A 20,228-nucleotide genomic window follows, 5' to 3' on the forward strand; every position below is an offset into this window, starting at 1 on the left:
GAAATGCAGAGCAGCAGTGGTCTGCATATAGGTGTGACACAAAGGGACAGGACCCCAATCTTATGGTCGTACAAACATTCACGAGCAATTATAAGACCCCACAGAGTCCTTGCCACTGGCAAAAAGTAGGGTGTGGAGGATCACTGGGAAATATGAGTCCGTGGGGAAAATGAACTCATATTATCAAATACCATTCACGCATGGCTTTTAAATGACTGCAATTATTCTTTGAAGCATGATTAGCTTGTGGAGGATTCTCATGAGAACAGCGCGGTGGATTAACTATGTCAGCCTGACACTTGTGTAATTTGGCGGGGGATTGTGAGGGAAAACTGTGCTGAGAAACATACAAGTTACCGTATATTAATGTGACTTGTGTTGTGTGGTTCTGCGGGCTAATTATAAATCCTCAATCAATGAATTGAGTCATTTGAGTTAATTACAAACAGCCATGCAATAAAGGAAGCCACACGAAGAAGAATAAACCTTTGGGCTAATTAGCAGTGCTGAACCATGTCTAATCATAGGTCATCCAAGTGGCAAAATCCTCACGTAATCTAACATCACTAATCCTTAATGAAGAGATTTGCGGTTTAATAATTGCTGATAATTTGTGGACGGTGGACATGTTGAACATTCTTGATTTACGGGACTCGCCATCATCTAAGCATGTGACCTTTCTCCATGTAAGAACATCTGACTCACAGCTGAAGTTTAATGCATGAAGGAACAACAAACTGTATGCACACGTCCTCCCAAACCCAGAGCATTTTAGCTGCTATAACATTTGCCAGTATCATGTACAGGTGTCTCTGCATCTCTGACCTTGGGTCAGTTTGTACTATTTGATGTCCAATGTTCCTCTAAAGGCTTTTTATTCCTCCTTGTTGCTCACCTTTCCCCACTTTCCCTTTTTCACGCTCTACCCTCCTCCTCCAGTAATAAATCACCTTACCTGTCTGTCTCTCTGACCCTGACCTTGATAACTATTGATGAGAGGATGGAACTCTTTATTCACAACCTCATCTACCTGTCAAGCTGATGGAGAGAGAAGAGCAAACCAACCATAGTGTGCAGGCTGGACACGCACACATACCCACATTTAGCAGCAGAGAGTGAAGGAAAAGAGAAATACATAGACACTGCCTATAAGTGGCACCTTCACTCCTATGGAACAGGCCTCTGCGTCCTGGATTGACCTCTGATTTCTCTTAGTGCAGCCAGAAATCCTCTTTTTTTAATGAGCAGCAGTCCGTAATTTCCCCTGTGCTAATGAAAACCTTTGACAAGCTAACATTTGTTTCCCCAGCCTGCTGGCCTCCATGTTTGATAGGACATGGAAACAGTGTGGAAAGTTAATCTAACCGTACCTCTGTCTTCATTAGAGTTATTGATAGGCGGTGGAGAGCAGTGAGGGCAACTAGACTAGCAGGGCAGAACCTGTAACCCACCTCAGCTACACAGCCCAGTTCTGATTTAGTCCTATGGATTAGCTGTCACTGCAGGTGAGGCGATGTGTCATAGTGTCTGCCCACTAGGCCCATGAGAGAGGGTACAGGGGACAACACATATGAGTCATGGCACACTCACTGAAAATGAGTCATTTTATTATGTTGAACTCTAACATACCTCTTCTCTCCTCTCCTCTCCACCACACACTTCAATATGAATCCTGTGATATACTCTGGTATTGCCCTAAGAGGCTGCTCATTTTCCATGTTCTAAAGAGAGTGATGAATTTCTTCAACCTACCCTCTGTGTTGTCTGCACTGTGTGGGGGCAGAAGTTAATGGCCATGTTTGATGCTTATGACAGCTTATGAAGCCGTGTGCGTCTGGTTAGGAGAGCGGCCTGTATTTACAGCCATGCTTCCCTCTGTTCGTCTACAGAAATTCTTCCCAGCAGAGGCTAATATGGGCACCTAGGCCACTAAATCTTATGACATATCAGACCCCAGAACAGGGACAGTAAACACAGCCGGCTGGAGGGGGTGGACAGAGACATTGGTTGATCAATAGAAACAGCATTTGCTTCCATTGTTTTCCCTCCTCTCAGCAGAATCGCCATTCTCATAAAGAATCTGCTCCCAGCAATTAGGCTGGACTCGCTGATGGTGTCTTGGGTGGACAGGGGATTAGATTTAGAAATAGAGGGTGAGGGGGTAGAAAGAGAGAGGTGATAATGGAATTGAAATTGTTGGAGACTGGCTGATGCATGAGATTCAAAAGGATGGAAAAGCATAAAAAATTATATACTTTTTTTTTTTAAAAAAAGGTAGGAAGGAAAACATGTACTGTAAAGAAGCAGCAGTCTTTGTGTGGTGGCGTATCTTACACTGACAAATATGTCTATATATATATATTGATGAATTGGCATTATATATGTACTGTGTGCATGGTGCCCATGTTTTCATATTTTATCCTAAATACAGGGATAACATTTGATTAAATGAAAGGAACAATTAAACTACATTGAACCTTTACATTACTCTAGAATGTACTGTCTTTCCTATTCATATTATACATTTATCATTTTGAATCAGAGATGTGTTGATATTGACTGTGCTAGCTTCATGACTTTCAATATTTGATCAATAAAAAGAAGACTGAGGTTAATGCTTAATTATGGTGATACATCCCCATTTTGGAAACCTGGACGGTGTCATGACGCTGGTGGTTGTGGCGGGATGGCATCAGCATCGGAAAACAGCATTCAGTGTACTACACATGTAGTTAATTGTGTTAATAAAGACAATGCTGATCAGTGAGTCTACTGATTAGAGTTTACTTGAATTTTAAAGATATCCAGAGGCAGGAGGCAAGAAGTGGTTTCTCTTAATAAACTCTGGCTAAGATGCATTTTTTCCAGTTTCATGCCAAAAGCAAATTCAATTCAATTGATGTGAATGGAGCAAGAGAAAAAGAGAGAATATGATAATACACCTTGGCTTTACATTACAGATATTTGCAGAATCAGCCGATTCGATTATTTATCTGATTAATGCTTTGGAAACATATATTTTTTTATCAAGCTGAACACTGATGCGACAGTGGCAGAGAGAAAGGCGGATAAAGGAAGAAGCCTTGTCCAAAAATAGGAAAGTGAAAGTAACATCTGAAAAAGAGGAGTCTGTTTCATGACCTGGGCTGACCTGTATGTGCCTACGCTGAGCGTGATCCAGCTTGAGTGACTATTTATCAGCACCAACGCATGCAGACACACAGAGCTGTGCCTGACAAAGCCGTACTGTAACAGCCATCATCCCACGTTTCTGCTTTAATGTTGGTTCTGGGAGTTCCAGCACGCCCGCCGCGTCCTGCTGGTCTCTGGACGTGCATGGCTGGGTGAGACAGGCGGCTGGTTAGAGCACTCTCACTGCCTATTACTGTTGAACAGGCACACCTGACCTTCCATAAATTTGCCGCCCGCTTTCATTTACAATGCTAAACAAGTACTGTCTGTCTGCCTGTCAGTCCTGCTACCTCATCTCCCTTTCTGTCTCTCCCTTTCTCACTGACCACACTTCTCTATCTCCATCCCTCTCATTTTTTATTAAAGGTAAAGTGATTCCTTCATAACACATGTCCAAAGTTGGCTCCCCTTCTCTGTTTGATATTGCTGTGCTGTCTGATCTTAGGGGACTGGAGCGATATGAAAATGAGATAAGGATATATTGACCGCTGACTTTCATAGGAAGACACAAAGCTACTCTATATTAGATCCTGAATATTGTGAGAGCTGCAGGATAACCTTTATAGGCAAAATGTCATTTTAATGTGAGGCAATATCCCCAAACAAAAACCTTAAAGGTCTATTATTGAACTGTCTTCAGCCAAAGGTACAAAAGCTACTCCACCTTTTGTCATAGTATGCTTGAGAAAAATCAAAGAGATTGCTGTGTTGAGGAAAAAATAGACACATCCTGGTCACTACAACATTCAGCAGGTACTTAAGTACTTAAGTTAAGCCAAATTAGCCACACAGATAATTTTGTTTTTATTTGTCCTTCATTTGTTTATGCTGCTTGGAGCATTTTTATTTGGGTTAACTAATTCTTTAAATTAAAATCGCTGAAATAGTTTACCTGCATTTACCAATTAACAAATATTTTTTTGAGGCTGTGGAGAAGATAACAGCTTGCAATGAGAAGGGATGGAAATGTGACTGTGAAAGTGTTGCAAGCCCAGACAAGAATACAGCTATGTTGCAATCCTCTGGTGATTAGCAGGTTGCCTGGGCACCGTGATGTTGTACGTGGTTTGGGAACAGTCAGACACACAGAGATGGACAAAGAAACACAGCGATAACCAAGGAATAACACGTGCCCCACACACAAATACAATAATAAAACCCCCTAGAGTGTCAGTCTCTATACATGAGGAAATCGGCTCCCACTTGTCCTCTGTTCAACCACTGTGCCCCAGCAGCTCTCTGATGCACACAACTGTCCCACATAATCCCTCTCTCACCAGGACACCCTCCTGACCTTTCCCCACACTGTTGTCTGACCACCTGTATGAATGTGAGTGTGTGTGCTCTTTCCTGTGTGCCCATGAATTGACATGTTGGCACAGTGCCCCACTGCACCGGTGAATCTGGGTCAGAGTGAGTGCTCATACATGCATACACACACACACACACACACACACAATGCAACACACACACACACACACACACACACACACACACACACACACACACACACACACACACACACACACACACACACACACACACACAGACTCTGGCGACCTTCATTCGAGCTCTTTCCAGAAGACTTGCTGTGCATCGGGCACATCAGAGAAACTGTTGTAGCATCCAGTGTTGGACTTTAGATCAAATAAGAACAATGTCATGTTGCATTAAGCCCATCTGAAAACATCTGATGCATAAAATTGTTTTTTCTTTGTCGCTCAGAGGGGTAAAATGGGTATTGCTCCCTGTCACTATATTTGCTGCCTGTAATTGATATAAGCAGATACAGAAAAATGATGCAGTATGCTTAACCTGAATAGTTTCTGCCCCAACAGCAAATGTATTAAAATACATAATTAGATGGAAGGAGGACTTGGGAAAACAATGATGCTGGTTAAATCGTCCTTAAGGACACTGAGTGCCAGGGGAGCTCAAGGACAGCACAGTTAATGGGGCATTAGACATATGACAGGGAAGAAAGGAAATGGTGTGCATGTTAAATAAAAGGACGGCTGACAGGCGAGAAACACTTGACGTGTGTTGGAAAATTTCCATTAGTGATATAAACATGAATAGCTAATGTAATATCCATGGAATAATACAGTCTTAACCATAAGTGGTGGGCAAGTGATGACCACAGTCAGTTACTTTAATGGCATCACTTTCATCACTGATATTGTTTGTTTTTCAGTTTGTTTGTTCATTGTCGTTTGGTTTCTGAAATTAATTCTGAAATACAGTCCAGAAAAATATTGCTGAAGAGACAATTTGTAAGTCTGGGAATCATTTTAACATCATCTAACAGTCCTAAAAATATTTGATAAATTCTTAATAGCTGCTTCCATATTGATCATGCTTCATGACGTGTGATTTTTTTTTGTGAAGTTCTTTCTTCTTCAGCTATTGTCACTCCGCTTGTTAGTCCTGCTGCAGCTGCCAACCTGCATCCGAGGCCAGAGTGGGATGTCAGCACTCACCCGTCAAGTGAGAGAGTCTATGTGACACTTCTGCCCCACTTCCCTGGGACTTGACCTAGCACCACTTCTGTGTGTGTGTGTGTGTGTGTGTGTGTGTGTGTGTGTGTGTGTGTGTGTGTGTGTAGAAAGAGTAGAGTAGAGAGAGTAGCCCCCGGTGGACCAGCTGCATGGCTGTTACCTTCTTTGCTCTTCAGACAGTGACGTTTGTACCCTGTGTTTGTGTGAGTCAGAGCAAACTGTTAACTACTCGTGTGTACATCCCATTTATGCACTGGGTGTACAAGTGTGTCAGTGAGTGTATGCACTTTTGTGTGAGTGCCAAAAATCCTTAGTCAGTAAAATCAGGAAAATCTTTCAAAGATGGAGCATTTTTGTAAGGTTCAACCCTCCCATAACCGTTTTTAGGGAAGAGTCTATATATCTACAGCTGCATATAGCAGGTTAGGCATTAAAATTAGTTTTAAGGTTAAAGTTATGTTTAAATTATGGGATTATTTGGGAAGATGGTACTTTAAAGGACCATACAAATATTTGTATATCCTATTAACATATACGTAACAGTAGTAGAAACCATTTTCCAATCCATAGCTTTAAAGAATGATTTCCAACCTTACAAGCATCCATTGGTTTCACTTTACAGTTGCAGGTCATGACACTATGTAATGAAAATCAACCTGAAGAGACTTATTTTGTCAAATGACATTTTAGTTTCATGTCCTAACATTCTCAACACCTACTTACGCATCAAAGCAACAACATTTAAACCAAATTAATTATTTAGGACTATTTACACTGTCCAGGTTTTGATATTCTTGACAACATATCCACATGCATGTTAGCACCAACAAGAAACTGTTTTCACAACAGCTGCTCCTGGAAACAGCCGTGCCAGGCAATAATAAACTGTAACAAAAACTAAAGGTGACTGAATACTTAGTGTGATGGATTACTTTGAGCAAGCACATTTAAGGACTCCGCAAACTCATTATCACACTGCTTTGGAGATATGTAAATCTGTCTAAAATCAAATCACTGTAAAAAACCGTGGTGTATACTCACATGCATGTCAAATCTTCTCTCGGTCAGTAGGTGTCTGACAGGATCCAGCTGACCACCGCTCCCAGCTGTGAATTCTCTGTGATGGCTCCTCTGAATAATTGTGTGGAGAACGATGCGTATGTGTGTTGCAGGGGTGTGTCATGAGCAATGAGCACAACATTGGGGAGCTGCAACCTCAGCACAGCTCAGCAACAGAGAGGATCCATCATCTAGGACAGCACTGGAACAGTGGAGCTGCTGGTCCACATGTACAGACAGACAGACAGTACACATGCAAGCACACACAACAAGCAGGCTTGTTTTATATGCCACCCCCTACCTTCTCAGCCAAGGCTGCTGCAATCAATCCTTCTGTACAAGAGCAGGCCAGTCCAAATTCACATGACACTGCATGATGCTCTGCATCCCACCATCTGTACTGAGCTGTCTGACTGCTGCCACAGATGGTGAACAGCTACTGTGGTGCGATCACACCCTTTCATCTGCACCCTCTACCCAAAAGCATCTCAGACACATTAAAAGTAAAGTACATGTCCTGAATGAAGGTCTAGCCCTGTGTCTGATAAATTTAATTTGCTCTTTGATGAACACAGCCTTGGGGACATTGAAGGTTCTGTAAACTATCGTCACTGCCAGTAAATGTCGCACTAAACCCTCAGTATCCTAAACCAAAACAAATGCTTTGTCGGCCACAACCCCCCCCCATTTCTTCAGTCTCAGTCAGCAAGGTGTTACAAAGCGAAGTGGAAGCGGCCACTAAACACACAAGAAGCACAACTGAATAAAGTTAGCCTGTGCACAGGAGAGCCACCAAAAAACACTCCAGCTACAACCAATAGCCCACGCTAGCATTGCAACATTTGCCAAACACATTTGTTAAATTGGTAACAGGAAGTTAGCAAAAGGCTAGCTAAAACAGACATGTTACATTATGTACCAATCGAGTTATTTTCACATTTACACAAAAATAAGTGTATTGATTGCAATTCAGAGATTTTAATTAAGTTGGTGACATCTTACAGTGGAAATGGGCCAAATCCAGAGAAGGAAAACTGTATGATTTCCTTTGGCTTGACAAGAGAAGGACTCAAGGGCTCAATGTCACGCAGCTTTGTGTGTAAACTACATTCTTTGACAAATCAAAAGGTCCATAATGTTCCAACACAAAATAAAAAAAATCTTGTAATGACATCTCGTTGTCTGTTACAAATCTTGTCGTTGTTCACATTCCTAGTAAATATGTTGCACTGAAATACATGGATATTTGCCACATAGCTAGCAGAAGACATGCAAACTGTTTCAAACTCTACCCAGCATCATCATCCTGGACATGTGATGATTAATGTGACACATCTGAGAGATTACTGGCAAGATTTGGTGCAGTCGGTGCAACCCCCATTGTTGTCCACATGTCCAAGAGAGGAGGTCGGGGTTGCTGAATGTAGGCCTTATGGCTCTGGTGTGCAGTGCAACGACACAGCACATTGAACACATGTAGTAGTGACTTATGACCATTCACAACACAGAAGGTCAAAGGACCAGAAAACAGTGAAAATAACCACATATTATTGATGTTATTTGTGTCTTTCCTACTACTTATGCATTTAAGACTGATGTCATTTCCCTCGCTGTGCTATGGTTGTGTCTTTAACCAAAATGTGTGCAGCACTCTGGTCAACTCCGGTCGTTTTAAACGTGCTATATCAGTAAACTTGATTTGATTTGATTATTGATACTGATGAGCCCAAAACTTGAAAGTACACAGAGATAACATTAAATCTAATGAGTCCATTTCGGTCTCGGTAACATCAGAAAAATCTGATCTTTTTGTTACTGTGCATCCCCTCGACCAGGACAGCCATATAAATGAACATGTTCAGGCTCAGTGATTTGGTGTGTACCTGACTGCAATCAGGTTTACCTTACATGGGCAGTTAAACTTCATTCAAAGTGCTCTGGAATTTTACTATAAAAATTCACTCAAAAGTAGCCTTTTCCCCAAAGGAAATATTATAGCAAACGGAAATCACACTCTGGGACTTAATTTAAAAAAATAATTAAGAATTGCCCTAGAAGGAATCCCATGATATCCTCCAGATCTGAAGCAAGCTTAACCATTTGCTGGGTAGAGGCAAAAATATTTTGATAGGAATTTATTTTCAAAAATATCTGCTGGTGTGAAAAACAGGGGTCATCTTTACTTTTCATAATAAATATAGACTTTATCACAGTTAAACAATTATATTGGACAATTATCATACAAAAAGGGTCGAGGAGAGCACTGATTGGCTGCAGCACCACCAACCACCACCACCGAGATGACAACGCCTTAGAGAGGAAGATAGAGTACAAGGTACAGATTAAACAGAGGAAGGTGGTATAGATGTTTGAGATTTTCAAGACCAGACTGCAGTTGAGGGGCTCAGGTAGAAATTTACTCCCTTCATTTTCACAATTTCTTCTCTCATACTTATAATAAAAGAGCTGAACCTAAGTTAAATAACTTAATTTATCCAACAACAGCTGTCCTGCACCATACAGATTCAATAAATGGACTGCGATGAAGGCATTGCAGAAAGTACAGTTGATGACAGTTGTTGATAGGCTACCGCCCCCTAGTGTGAGCCAGAGGAATAGTGTCAAGCATTCGAAGAAAACTGAACCCAAAGCCAGGGCAGTAAAAAAAAAAAAAAAAAGAGACAGTGAAGAAGCAAGTGTTAAGCAGCACTTCCCCCACAATGTTTCTGTTGTGAAGTGAGCCCTTGCCCCACTTGTCTGTCCCTCATCTCCACATGCCTTCCTCTCCCCCAGCCCCAGCCCTTCCCTTTCTTCCCATCCAGCTCCAGGGCATGTTCAGGTACAGTATGTTCTCTCCCTAGGTGAGTGTGTTTTGTGCTCATCAAAGAGTCTTAGAGGATCTGTTCAGTGCTAGATGCAGAGATGTCAAGTAGTCTCCAGGCAGCATATGGGTTGAGCTCCTCCTGGTCTCGACACAGAGCCCACACATACATCATCCTGAGCACTTTTTCCTGGAGAAAGAAAAACGGATGGGTGCATTTATTTGTAAGTGTTCAGTTTGTTTTAATCATTGTAAAAAAACTAACAATTTTATATTATTAAAGGTTTTTTAGACAAACCAAATATAAACATTTATTTTAGAGTTAGCCGAGTCAATACCCAGATGTCCCATATGTATCTAAAACCAATAAAGTTTGAAAGAAGAAAAGGATTTTAAAGTCTGTGACAAAACAAATGGCAAGCAAAGGGAAGCTGGGTATGAAGTCCATAAGAGCAGAGTGTATTATCTAATGCCCAGGCTTCAGGGTTCAGCTTACAAAACTCAGAAGACCAGTGTATCCACTATTAATCCTCTGGCAGGAGTATATTAATCTGAACACTGGGCAGGAGCCAACTGTATGGTACAGAGTGGACACCTTTTTACCAATTACAGGTGTCCCTGAGGAGCCCTGAGTGGACAACATGGCTGCTTTACAGCCTATAAAGCTGTAGTCTGGGTCCTGGGTCTAAATAAATAAAATGAATGCCCAAATAGTAAAAGGTGGCTCCATTGTCTCATAGCATTCTCCTGGTGCTTCATTTGTAAGAACTAATTTGTGATCATGACCAAATGCCACCTATGGTTTTGTATTCTTCTATAGCATTACACAGCAAAATGCCAAATAATTTGGATTTGCTGCATTTTAAGATGTTGTTTTTACTGTTATCATATGGCAGATCTAAAAAATTCAAAGACTGTTTTCTTAGTGGTATTTTTGTTTTTGTTCAAATATGTGTTACTTACAGGGTCTCCCTCTACAACTTCTCCTTTGGTGTTTCGGATCACCATGACTAACTGAGCCTGGAAGGTGATAATCAATACTGGACCCTGGTCCATCATCTTCCCCATGGCCAACTAGAGAAGAAGATACACATACAATTTACTGAACCAACAAAAAAGATTTTTACATTCATTCAAATATAAAAAAGGTTTATAGTGGAGTCATGAATATTCAAAAATACAGAAATTGATGCAAAGATTTACATACAGCCTGAGAATAGTATCAGCCAAACACAAAATACAGAAAGTTAAAAAGTAACGAAGAAACTTGCTTGTAACTTTTCAAGATGTTTGACAACACTGATATTTGCCTGACTTGGTTGTCAGCCTATACTTTGATTCTGCATATTTGCAAATTTGAGTGCTAATACTCGCAACTTTATTATAAATCTTGTATAGTGTAGTCTGGTGTTACTTACATCAATATTGTCAATGTCCAGGATCTTAGAGTGGAACTGAAGTCCCATGGCCTTAGCTTGCTGAATTGGGTGTGCCAGCTGACTGTATGTCTACACACCCAGTAAAGGTGAAAAAGAAGATTAGATATTATGACTACACATTTAATGAAGACCTAATCAACTTCAGCCAACATGTGCATGACTGTTAACTGCACATTGCTATGTGGGCACTTGGCTTACTGCCTGCACACGTTAATACTGAAAGAAGCATATGGCATCTGTGTTTCAACACTTCAAGTGTGTGAAAGGTCGTACCGCTTCATAACACCAGTCCTTCAGTACCTCCAGCTCCCCTCTGATCATCGCCTGCATGGAGACAGAACAAACCCAGCCTTGAAAAAATAAGATGAAAACTTCCGAAATACATTTGGAAGGATCAAGAACTAATCACTTACAGAACTGTAGGTCAACCTGCTTTATATGTAGTTAATTTGGGTAAATATGTAAAAGTATGTAACTGCATCCACTGAAATTCAGTGTTGACCAAAATAAAACATTTCTTGATCCAGCCTCTGGCTTGACTCTTAAGAAGCTGGTATCAGCATTGTTTACAGTCCAACATACCTCCAGTATGTTAGGGATGATGTCTCGTTCACACTGCTTGAGGAAGGAATCTTTGTCAAAGGAAGGATCCGCCTTCAAAATCTCTGTCAGCACCTCAGACATCTCTGTCTTAGAAAACAGTCCACCTAAACGCACATGCCCATGTGGAAAGAGACACATAGTTTAAAGGTTAAAGATTTTTTACACTTTATTGTAGCTATTACCTGTATTTTTTAAAGCAAACATTTTGTGATCAGCTGACTCAAATGACTTCAACTGTCAATATTTTCCTCCTCCTTTAAATAAACCTACCTTTATGAAAAACAAACAAACAAACAAACAAACAAACTACTACCCAGAAATATCTATAAACTGCGAAATATAAATGACATAAAACCTTTAATAAAGACATGAAACATAAATACCTTGCATTAGACGTCTCATTTTTATCAGTTATCAAACCAAAGGTCTCTCACCTATGACGTTGGTCATCTTGTCGGTGACAGCACGCGATGCTCTGATAAAGGCATTGTCGCTCTCATCGTACTTCATCTTCATCTCAAAGAACCCTGCAGTGAGCATAAGAATAAGGGGAGTCAGAGAGAGACGGGAGAAAACAGCAAATCCTAAAAAATTCATAGTAAGTTCATATACAGAGGTCAGGCATCATTTTTCTTGTCAGAAATATGAATTCCCTCCAGACAACGTGAGGAATGAAAGGGGTAAAACCGAGGCTCAGCAAAAGGCTGCTGTGCATCACTGTTGGGTGACTGATGAATTATCATAGTAATCCACTACATATCCTGATAAATAAACATAAACACACACTCAAATCTCTTCAGTCCACTCACACACAAAACATGGACATGTATTTAGCAGAGCTGGGTTTTGGTGCAAAGCTTTCACAATGGACACCTTCACCCCTGCAACAACAGCTGATGCACTGGGATTCAAGAGGCAGTGTCTGGACTCCATGCCTCTCTGAATTTTGCATTAATAAACAAAGCGCTTTTAAACAGAACATAGGCCATGTGATGCCACTAAAAAGCCACAGCGGGGTGCTGCTGGTGTATGCTGTGCAGGATATTGTTCAGACAGAGGTAATCAGTGAATGAAGCCACATATTGCCAGTTCTGTTGAAGTGACAAGGGGTAATCATTTTGCTGATTTCAAATCAGCCAAAAAAGTCATCTGCCACAGATTTCATCATCACTGGTTCACCTTCCGACCCTAATATTTAAGTTACAGTAAAAAGTGCTGGTACTGCAATGCTTGTAATAGAAAATTACATAGCTGCAAATCTGTTGACTTTGACAAATGTCCTAACTGTAACCCAGGCAATTTTTTTTCCCTGTCTGAATATTATTAATCATCAATGTTGTTTCCCTAACCAATGTGCATAATATCATCTAAATCAAACCTGTGATGAAAGATTATAAAGTGCTCATTCCACACACTCTCCATCTCTCTCACACTGAGCACTCTATTAATTGCCTCTTTCAGCAAATTATTAATAGTGGAGAGCCTCATAAGCTTTATACAAATATATGATGCATGTGTTTTAATACTTCGACAACTTTTACAGCAAGATTAATTTATCTCATCAGAACTGTGTAACCTCCAACAATAGCAGAATCACATGCAGGAGAAAGCCGAATGGTGTGGATTCACCCAATCTTTTGCAACCTGTTAAACAAGGCCTGCCGCATAGCTAAACTTTGTCCCCACTCTGCAGTTAAATAGAGGGGTCCCCCATTCAATTTGTGACTCTTTTCCCATGAAAATTTCCATAAGTTAAGTCTTTGGCTTTATGCTACTTTAGGCATATCAGCAATGGAAAATGCTGGTATACTCATTAAAAGCTTTCTGTAAGTAAGCAGCCATGGTTGCAGAGACAGACAGAAAGATACAGAGATGAGTAATTCCTTACTATTGAACACCACATTGTTGTCTTTGAAGTCCTTCCACTGCTGGTACCATTTTGAGTCCTTATGGAGCACCACACCCATAGCTTCCCTGAAGAACACACAAAGTAAAAAGTTTTGAACAGCAGGCCAAGGAACATGGATGTCACTGATGACATGCTGCATTCATGCTGACCATCATATTTCAACACAGAAAGGAAAACATATTACATCAAGAACAATAAACTAAATGTAAAGGAAATTCTGGGAATAGTAACAAGGTTCTGCTCCGACAAAATCTACTCCTATTTAATTTAAGATAAACACAAGAAGCTTGTGCTACAGAAAATGGACCAGACTCAGTGAATAGCTCCCTAAGCTTAACATGTCCTATGATAACTATTAATTTAGCTATACAGACTAATGAGGAGTGATAACTAACATGTCTTTGGGGTCATCAGGTGGGAACCTCCTTTCACCAGTGTTTCGTCTAGTTGGTCCCACGACACCTCCAGGAGGCTAGACAGTGATCACTGGCGTCCCAGAGTCACTCCCCTAATGCCAGCCATCACTGCTCCTCACACCACGACTATTTTCTTTATCTTGCCTATGCTACCACAAACAACACCATCATCAACTCTGACAAAACACACTAGCAGATTAAGCAGATTCAGCAAACAAACTCCCCTAAACAGTTGGAGAAAGTGGCGGCCATTTTGAATGAGGGAGGTAGAGTCAAGGAGAGATGCCTTTTGAGCTAAACTCTCCCCCGCCAGGTTAGGCTGTGCTCTACCCGCCCCTACTCCCCCACTCTCCAAGACATCAAACAAACAAACAATCAAACTCACCTAAACAGCCAAAGACACACTACAAACCAATTCAATACAAGCAAACAATACAGGCCACCTCACCTGGACTAACCGCATGGTCTCAAAGAGGCTCACACAGGCCACACCCCCACTTAAAAACACTTCCTCTTCCTGGATTTCTTCCTTGCTTCTCCTAAGAGTCTGTCTATCCTAAGTGCTCCCCCTGCTGGGCCCCCAGCTACCATTACTCCTTCTCATCCAAATCCACTGACTGGATCTTGCTGCCTCATCTGACATGTCCTTTACAATTTTCCACACACTCTGTCCACTTGCTCCTAACTCCCTTACCAAAGAGACAACAGACCTTGCTACAAATCCTCTACATCCTACTTCCACTGGACAAATCCTAACTTTCCATCCTCGCTGCTCTGCTTCTGCCCCTAACTCTGCATACCTGAGCTTTTTCCTTTCATATGCTTCTTCAACTAAGGCCTCCCACGGAACAGTCAGCTCTATGAAATATACTTTCATTCTACTCCTAGACCACAAGACTATATCAGGCCTTAGCTTTGTAATGGCTATTTCCTGGGGAACAACAAGCTTTCCTCCTAAATCTACCTGCATTTCCCAATCACAAGCACCTTCTAAGCTGCCTTGCCTTCTTGTTGTCTTATCAACTTTCTCTCCCTCTTGAACAAACTTGATTGCAACTTTCTTTGTTTTAGGTCCTCCTAAATTTGCCTGCCTCCGTAACTCTTCAATTCCTGCAGCTAAGCTTTTTAGAACCTGGTTATGTCGCCACGTATACCTGCCTTGCGACAGACTAACCTTACACCCTGACAGAATGTGCTTTAAAGTTGCAGTACCTGAACACAATGAACATAGTGGGTCTCCATTTACCCAGAGTTTTAGGTTCTGGGGAGTTGGCAGTACATCATAAGTTGCCCCTATCAAGAATCTAATACTACTTTCCTCCATACTCCAGAGTTCTTTCCAGCTAAGCTTTTTCTTGTCTACACCTTCCTAATTCACCCACTGTCCCTGCTTAGCCTGGGCCACTGCCTTAGCACCCCTTAATAATTCCTCCTGTCTACAAACCTGCTCCACGACTAGCTTTCTCTTCTCCTTGGGACCTGCTCTACTCCACACCGGTTTGCTTGGGCCAAGCCCCAAGCCTCCCCGGCCTATTTGGACATTACCCACAATCTCTGTATGCCTAAGCGTTGCTTCTGCCTCCTGCACTGCGATTCTTGGATTCCACTTTCTCCCCTTGATTGGGTTTGGAACCACCTTACTAACTACCGCATCTTTGCTCCCAGATAACAGGAGCTCTGTCCTAACCTTGGTACATTTAAACTCCTCCACTAGACTAGTTACTGGGAGCTGAAGTATGTCTTTCCCATACAGTGCCACTGTGCTTAAACATCTAGGAACACCTAGCCACTTCCTAATGTAAAAGCTAACTAATTTTTCCATTTTTTCTGCAGTGGATATTGGAATCTCATATACAGACAGTGGCCACATCAGCCTGGGAAATAACCCAAACTGCAGACACCACAGTTTCAACTTTCCTGGAAGCCCTGATTTATCTATTCTATCCAGTCCCTCAGCAACATCCTTCCGAAACTGCACTACCTGTTCTCCATCATTCAAGTCTGCCTTGTACCACCTACCTCGACTCTTTACTGATTTTTCCCTAATTATTGGAATTTCCTCTTCATCTATTACAAACTTCCTATCACTTAACTTCCCTCTGCTTATTGAGATACTTCTAGACTTACTAGGCTTGATTTTCATACTGGCCCACTTTAAGTTTTTATTAAGTCTCTCAAGTATTCTTTTCATACATGGCACCGTTGTAGTTATCAACGTCATGTCATCCATGTAGGCCCTAATTGGTGTAAGGCGCATCCCATCCTGCCGCCTCTCTCCACCTACAACCCACTTAGAAGCTCTAATGATTACCTCCATCGCCATTGTGAATGCCAATGGAGAAATCGTGCACCCTGCCATAATGCCTATTTCTAGCCTCTGCCATCCTGTTGTGAAGCCTGCTGTGCTTAAGCACAGCCTAATATCTTGGAAATACAATTTTACTAAATTAACCACTACTCCAGGCACTTTAAAATAATCAAATGCCTCCCAAATAAGGCTATGTGGCACTGAACCAAACGCATTTGCTAAATCCAAAAATATGACATTCAAGTCTCTTTTCTCTGTCTTGGCTGCCTGAATCTGCTGCCAAATCATGTTAGTGTGCTCTAAACATCCTGCGAACCCTGGTATTCCTGCCTTCTGTACTGCAGTATCAATTAAGCTGTTCCTTTCTAAATAACTAGTTAATCTCCGTGCGACTACGCTAAAGAAGATCTTCCCCTCTACATTTAGGAGAGAGATCATTCGAAACTGACTCAGGTCTGAGGATTCCTTCTCCTTTGGGATAAAAACACCTCCTGCCCTACGCCATGCTCTGGGAATAACCTGTTTCTCCCAAACTATTCTTAATTGCCTCCACAAAAACTTTAGGATATCAGGTGCGCTTTTATAAACCCGGTAGGGGACTCCATTTGGCCCTGGGGCCGAAGAAGCCTTTGCACTCCTGACTACCTCCTCAACCTCCTTCCACCTGGGTGGTCTAACATCCATCTCATGATCTATCTTTCCTACTGGCGGCATGTCAGGTGGAAGGCCTATTACTCTATTCTGCTCAAAATCTGAATATGTGTTTCTTAGATATTTTTCTACTTCTAACTTTGTTGCCTTAAGCTGCCCTCCCTTTTCCTGGTTAAACAATCCTTTAGCAAACTTGAAAGGGTCCCTGTAAAACGCTGTCCTTACATACTCTTTATTCTTTCTCTTTTTCCTAAGATATTCAGCCCTTCTAAGTACTGCTAGTCTGCCTCTCAAATCTTCTTGCAACACATTAATTCCCCCCCTCTCTTCCTCTGTTGCCCTTTTCCACTGCTTTCTTAATTGTCTTCTTTCCTTAACTAATTTCTCCATTTCCCTTTGCCGTCTAGACTTAACTAACTGTGCTCTTTCAACCCTCTTTCTGTCTTGCACCCCAAATCTTTCTGCACCATAGGAGTAAATTATATCCCCCATCTTCTCTAGTCTATCGCTTGCATTTCCTCTTAGTCTGCTTAAAATTGCTGACAAATCTCTATTGACTGACTCCCATTCTTTCTTGCTATTTGCCCTCGGCCATTTTACTCTAGTTTTCTGCTCCATATTTCTCTCCTTGACTGGCCTATTCACCTCAGTCTCAGCTGCATCCCCTCTTGTACTCTCATCTTCCCCCTCTGTAGCTGTGTTATTGATATCCTTCGAACTGTGGTTTTCTACCTGTCGCTGGACTTCATCCGACTTATTCGATTGACTTCTTAAAAAGTATCGATCGATGCTATCCTAAATCACAGAACAACCACTCACCAGCTTCTGGCAAAAAACATTAGACCACAATTTCTTATCTCTGCAAGCTGCGATTCCTAATAGTAGTTTGAATTTGCTGGTTCAGAAATACTGTATCAAAAATCTCAAAATGGTTACTTCTGTCTCTTGTTACCTGACGAGATGTGAGTGTGGAGTGACTGATTAGACAGTGTGAGGCCATATGTGTGCTATTAGCTATCTCTGAAGCTAAGAAGTGTTCGCCTCTCACTAACAGGGCAAAGCAGTGGGCACTCACGTACTCATTGGCCTCGAAGACCTTGCTGTCATCGCCTCCCCCCTTGGAGGAGAACTCACTCCTCTTCCTGAGTCTGGCAGGAGGCCGATAAGGGCCAGTGTGACCCAGGTCATCAATCTCTTTCTTCACACTCTCCATGCCCTGAAATTAGGTAACAGACAAGAAAACAATATTCAGGTTTATTATTTTCAGGACACTCGTTTGTCATTATTGTAACTTATTCTTAATAGTGGATTACTTACTTAATATTTAACTACATTCTTACAATGATACCCTTGTTAACACAGTCTTACATTAAAGGGCTGAGGATTATGTTTTCATGCGTATGTATCTTTACTTTATATAGCAGACATAGAAACCAATTAATCAAGTTTAAGTTCTGTTAACAGTAAAATATTCTGTATCCGCACCACAGAGAGTAAAGTGACTCCATACCTGAGATATTGCTCTGAACGCACCAGTCTTCCCCAACATCTCTCCACTCTTAGAGACAGACTCTGCAGAAGTCTTAGCTGTTTTGGCCGCTTCCTCCATTCCCTCTTTGATTTTCTTCCCAATTTCTGTTCGAGTGACCTCGTCTATCCCCTGTAAAACAAACACAGACACACACACACCTTGTAAGGGGGGATGTGTCAAGTATCAAGTTGAACAGCATCTATCATATGACAATGAAAAAGAAAGACTGCATCTGATTGAGGTACATGTCACTTTTACCTCTTTAACTGTCTCAGAGATGGTTCCCAGCTTCTTCCTGAGAACCTCAGAGGTCTTCACAGTTTCAGACTCTATATTTTTCTAGGAGAGAGACAGGGGAGAGGAGCATTGGCAAAAAAATGCAAATGCAGACCTAACACTAGTTTTTCAGAAGAACACAAATAAAACTTTGTCTGTAGTGTAGCCATATACTAACATATTTCCTTCGAGCTTGTTTCAAAGCGTCTGACTCCTCCAGTTTTTTGGCCTCTTCTCGGAACTTCTGGATGCTTTCTTTCATTTCCTTGTTTTTGTTAAGCTCCTGTTTCAGGTTGTCCAGAAACTCCCCCAAGAACCCTTTTCTGCCACGACCTCTCTCCCCTGACAAATACCTTACTTGCAGAGGCGGTGGCCGAAGCACCTGGGTGATATGAAGCAGAAACCACATTAAGGGCAATTTCTCAAAGCATGTTTGGAGCAGTTAAATTAAACTTGGATTTATGTCCTTAGTGTTGCTTATGTGCTCTGGGACGAGTAGAAGTAAATGTAGAAACCAAGTGTAATAACATGCAAAGAATGGGAGCACCTTTGAATGACAAATATGCAGCATAGTAGACTTTATTACAAGAGCTTATGTTGTCTTCTTCAGGTCTAAAAACATCAACTGAATTGTCTATGCTGCATATCTATTACTCTAAAATCCATAGGTTACGTCAGGTGTTTGTACCTGTGAGGAGCTTGTGAGGAACCCACGTATCCTGAAGACATTGGGTCTGTTGTGATGTAGCAGGTAAGAGGAAGGGAATGCCACCAAGCCTCTTCTCACACATATCTGGAGACAGGTGCAAAAACAGCCTCAAACTTCAGTGGACTGGTCATGTAGTGACAATCAGGTCAAGGACAAACTCCTGAACTGTGCATCACACTGATAAATGACTTATGCGACGAACTTTTATAATTTTCGATCAAATATCGGCATCAAAATATGATAGTATCACTTGTGAAGAAGCAGGTTTGTAGGTATGAAACATAAAAACCGGGCTCTTTAGAAGACATAGCTGAGAGTGAATACGTGAGCTACCAAAGTTGAACTTTTACTAGCAAGTTACGTTTCCCGTCGTTGTCCTGAGCCAGAGTCCAAACACCGGTTGGGTATCTTAACATTCAAAGCTAACTCAGCTAGCTAACGCCACGTTAGTAGCCTGCCTAGCAAAACTCGTAACATTTAACTGTCAGTAATAAAAAATGACACTTCGAAACTACCGATTAAGTTCCCCTTTATTATTTAGTCGTGTTTTAAATGTTGATATTCAACACAAAATGTTCCAAGCACTCACCTGATAACACTGACACAAGGGGGTCGCCATCTTGAATGTAGTGCCTCTGACCTTCTTCCGGTGGTGACCTTCCATGTCCACGAGGGGAGGGTCTTCAGAGTCATGTGACACCACTAAAGCATAATCTCCCCGGTGCGATTTCCCTCCACATGGCACCATTTCACTACGTTCGCATGTTATGCAATATTATATGCGTGTAGGCGTACTCACATTTTATGAAAATGTGA

The 20,228-nt window shown here is 41.5% G+C and overlaps 1 protein-coding gene across 1 annotated transcript; it reads right to left on the reverse strand.

Annotated features, from left to right (window-relative positions):
- Nucleotides 1-7,711: 7,711 nt before the first annotated feature.
- On the reverse strand, nucleotides 7,712-20,177 carry LOC130170624 (mitochondrial import inner membrane translocase subunit TIM44-like). Its single transcript, XM_056378109.1, has 13 exons — nucleotides 20,002-20,177; nucleotides 19,392-19,496; nucleotides 18,882-19,085; nucleotides 18,686-18,766; nucleotides 18,407-18,556; nucleotides 17,976-18,112; nucleotides 13,501-13,586; nucleotides 12,047-12,139; nucleotides 11,592-11,716; nucleotides 11,283-11,333; nucleotides 10,989-11,078; nucleotides 10,534-10,644; nucleotides 7,712-9,760 (listed from the first exon to the last, which is right to left on the reverse strand). The coding sequence occupies exons 1-13, from the start codon at nucleotides 20,158-20,160 to the stop codon at nucleotides 9,641-9,643; spliced, it is 1,512 nt and encodes a 503-aa protein (XP_056234084.1). The 5' UTR covers nucleotides 20,161-20,177; the 3' UTR covers nucleotides 7,712-9,640.
- Between the last annotated feature and the right edge of the window lie 51 nt (nucleotides 20,178-20,228).

This window comes from Seriola aureovittata, chromosome 6 (assembly GCF_021018895.1).
Source record: "Seriola aureovittata isolate HTS-2021-v1 ecotype China chromosome 6, ASM2101889v1, whole genome shotgun sequence".
In the NCBI taxonomy this organism is placed as follows: Eukaryota; Metazoa; Chordata; class Actinopteri; order Carangiformes; family Carangidae; genus Seriola; species Seriola aureovittata.

What these genes read in the sequence shown, in the direction of transcription:
- LOC130170624 (XM_056378109.1), bottom strand. Translation starts at nt 20,160, where the DNA reads ATGGTGCCATGTGGAGGGAAATCGCACCGGGGAGATTATGCTTTAGTG. An exon ending in AGGACTGGTGTTATGAAGCG is followed by an intron (nt 11,079 to 11,282) that starts GTACGACCTTTC and finishes CTGGGTGTGTAG; the next exon opens with ACATACAGTCAGCTGGCACA. An exon ending in AAGTTGTAGAGGGAGACCCT is followed by an intron (nt 9,761 to 10,533) that starts GTAAGTAACACA and finishes TTCTTTCTCCAG; the next exon opens with GAAAAAGTGCTCAGGATGAT.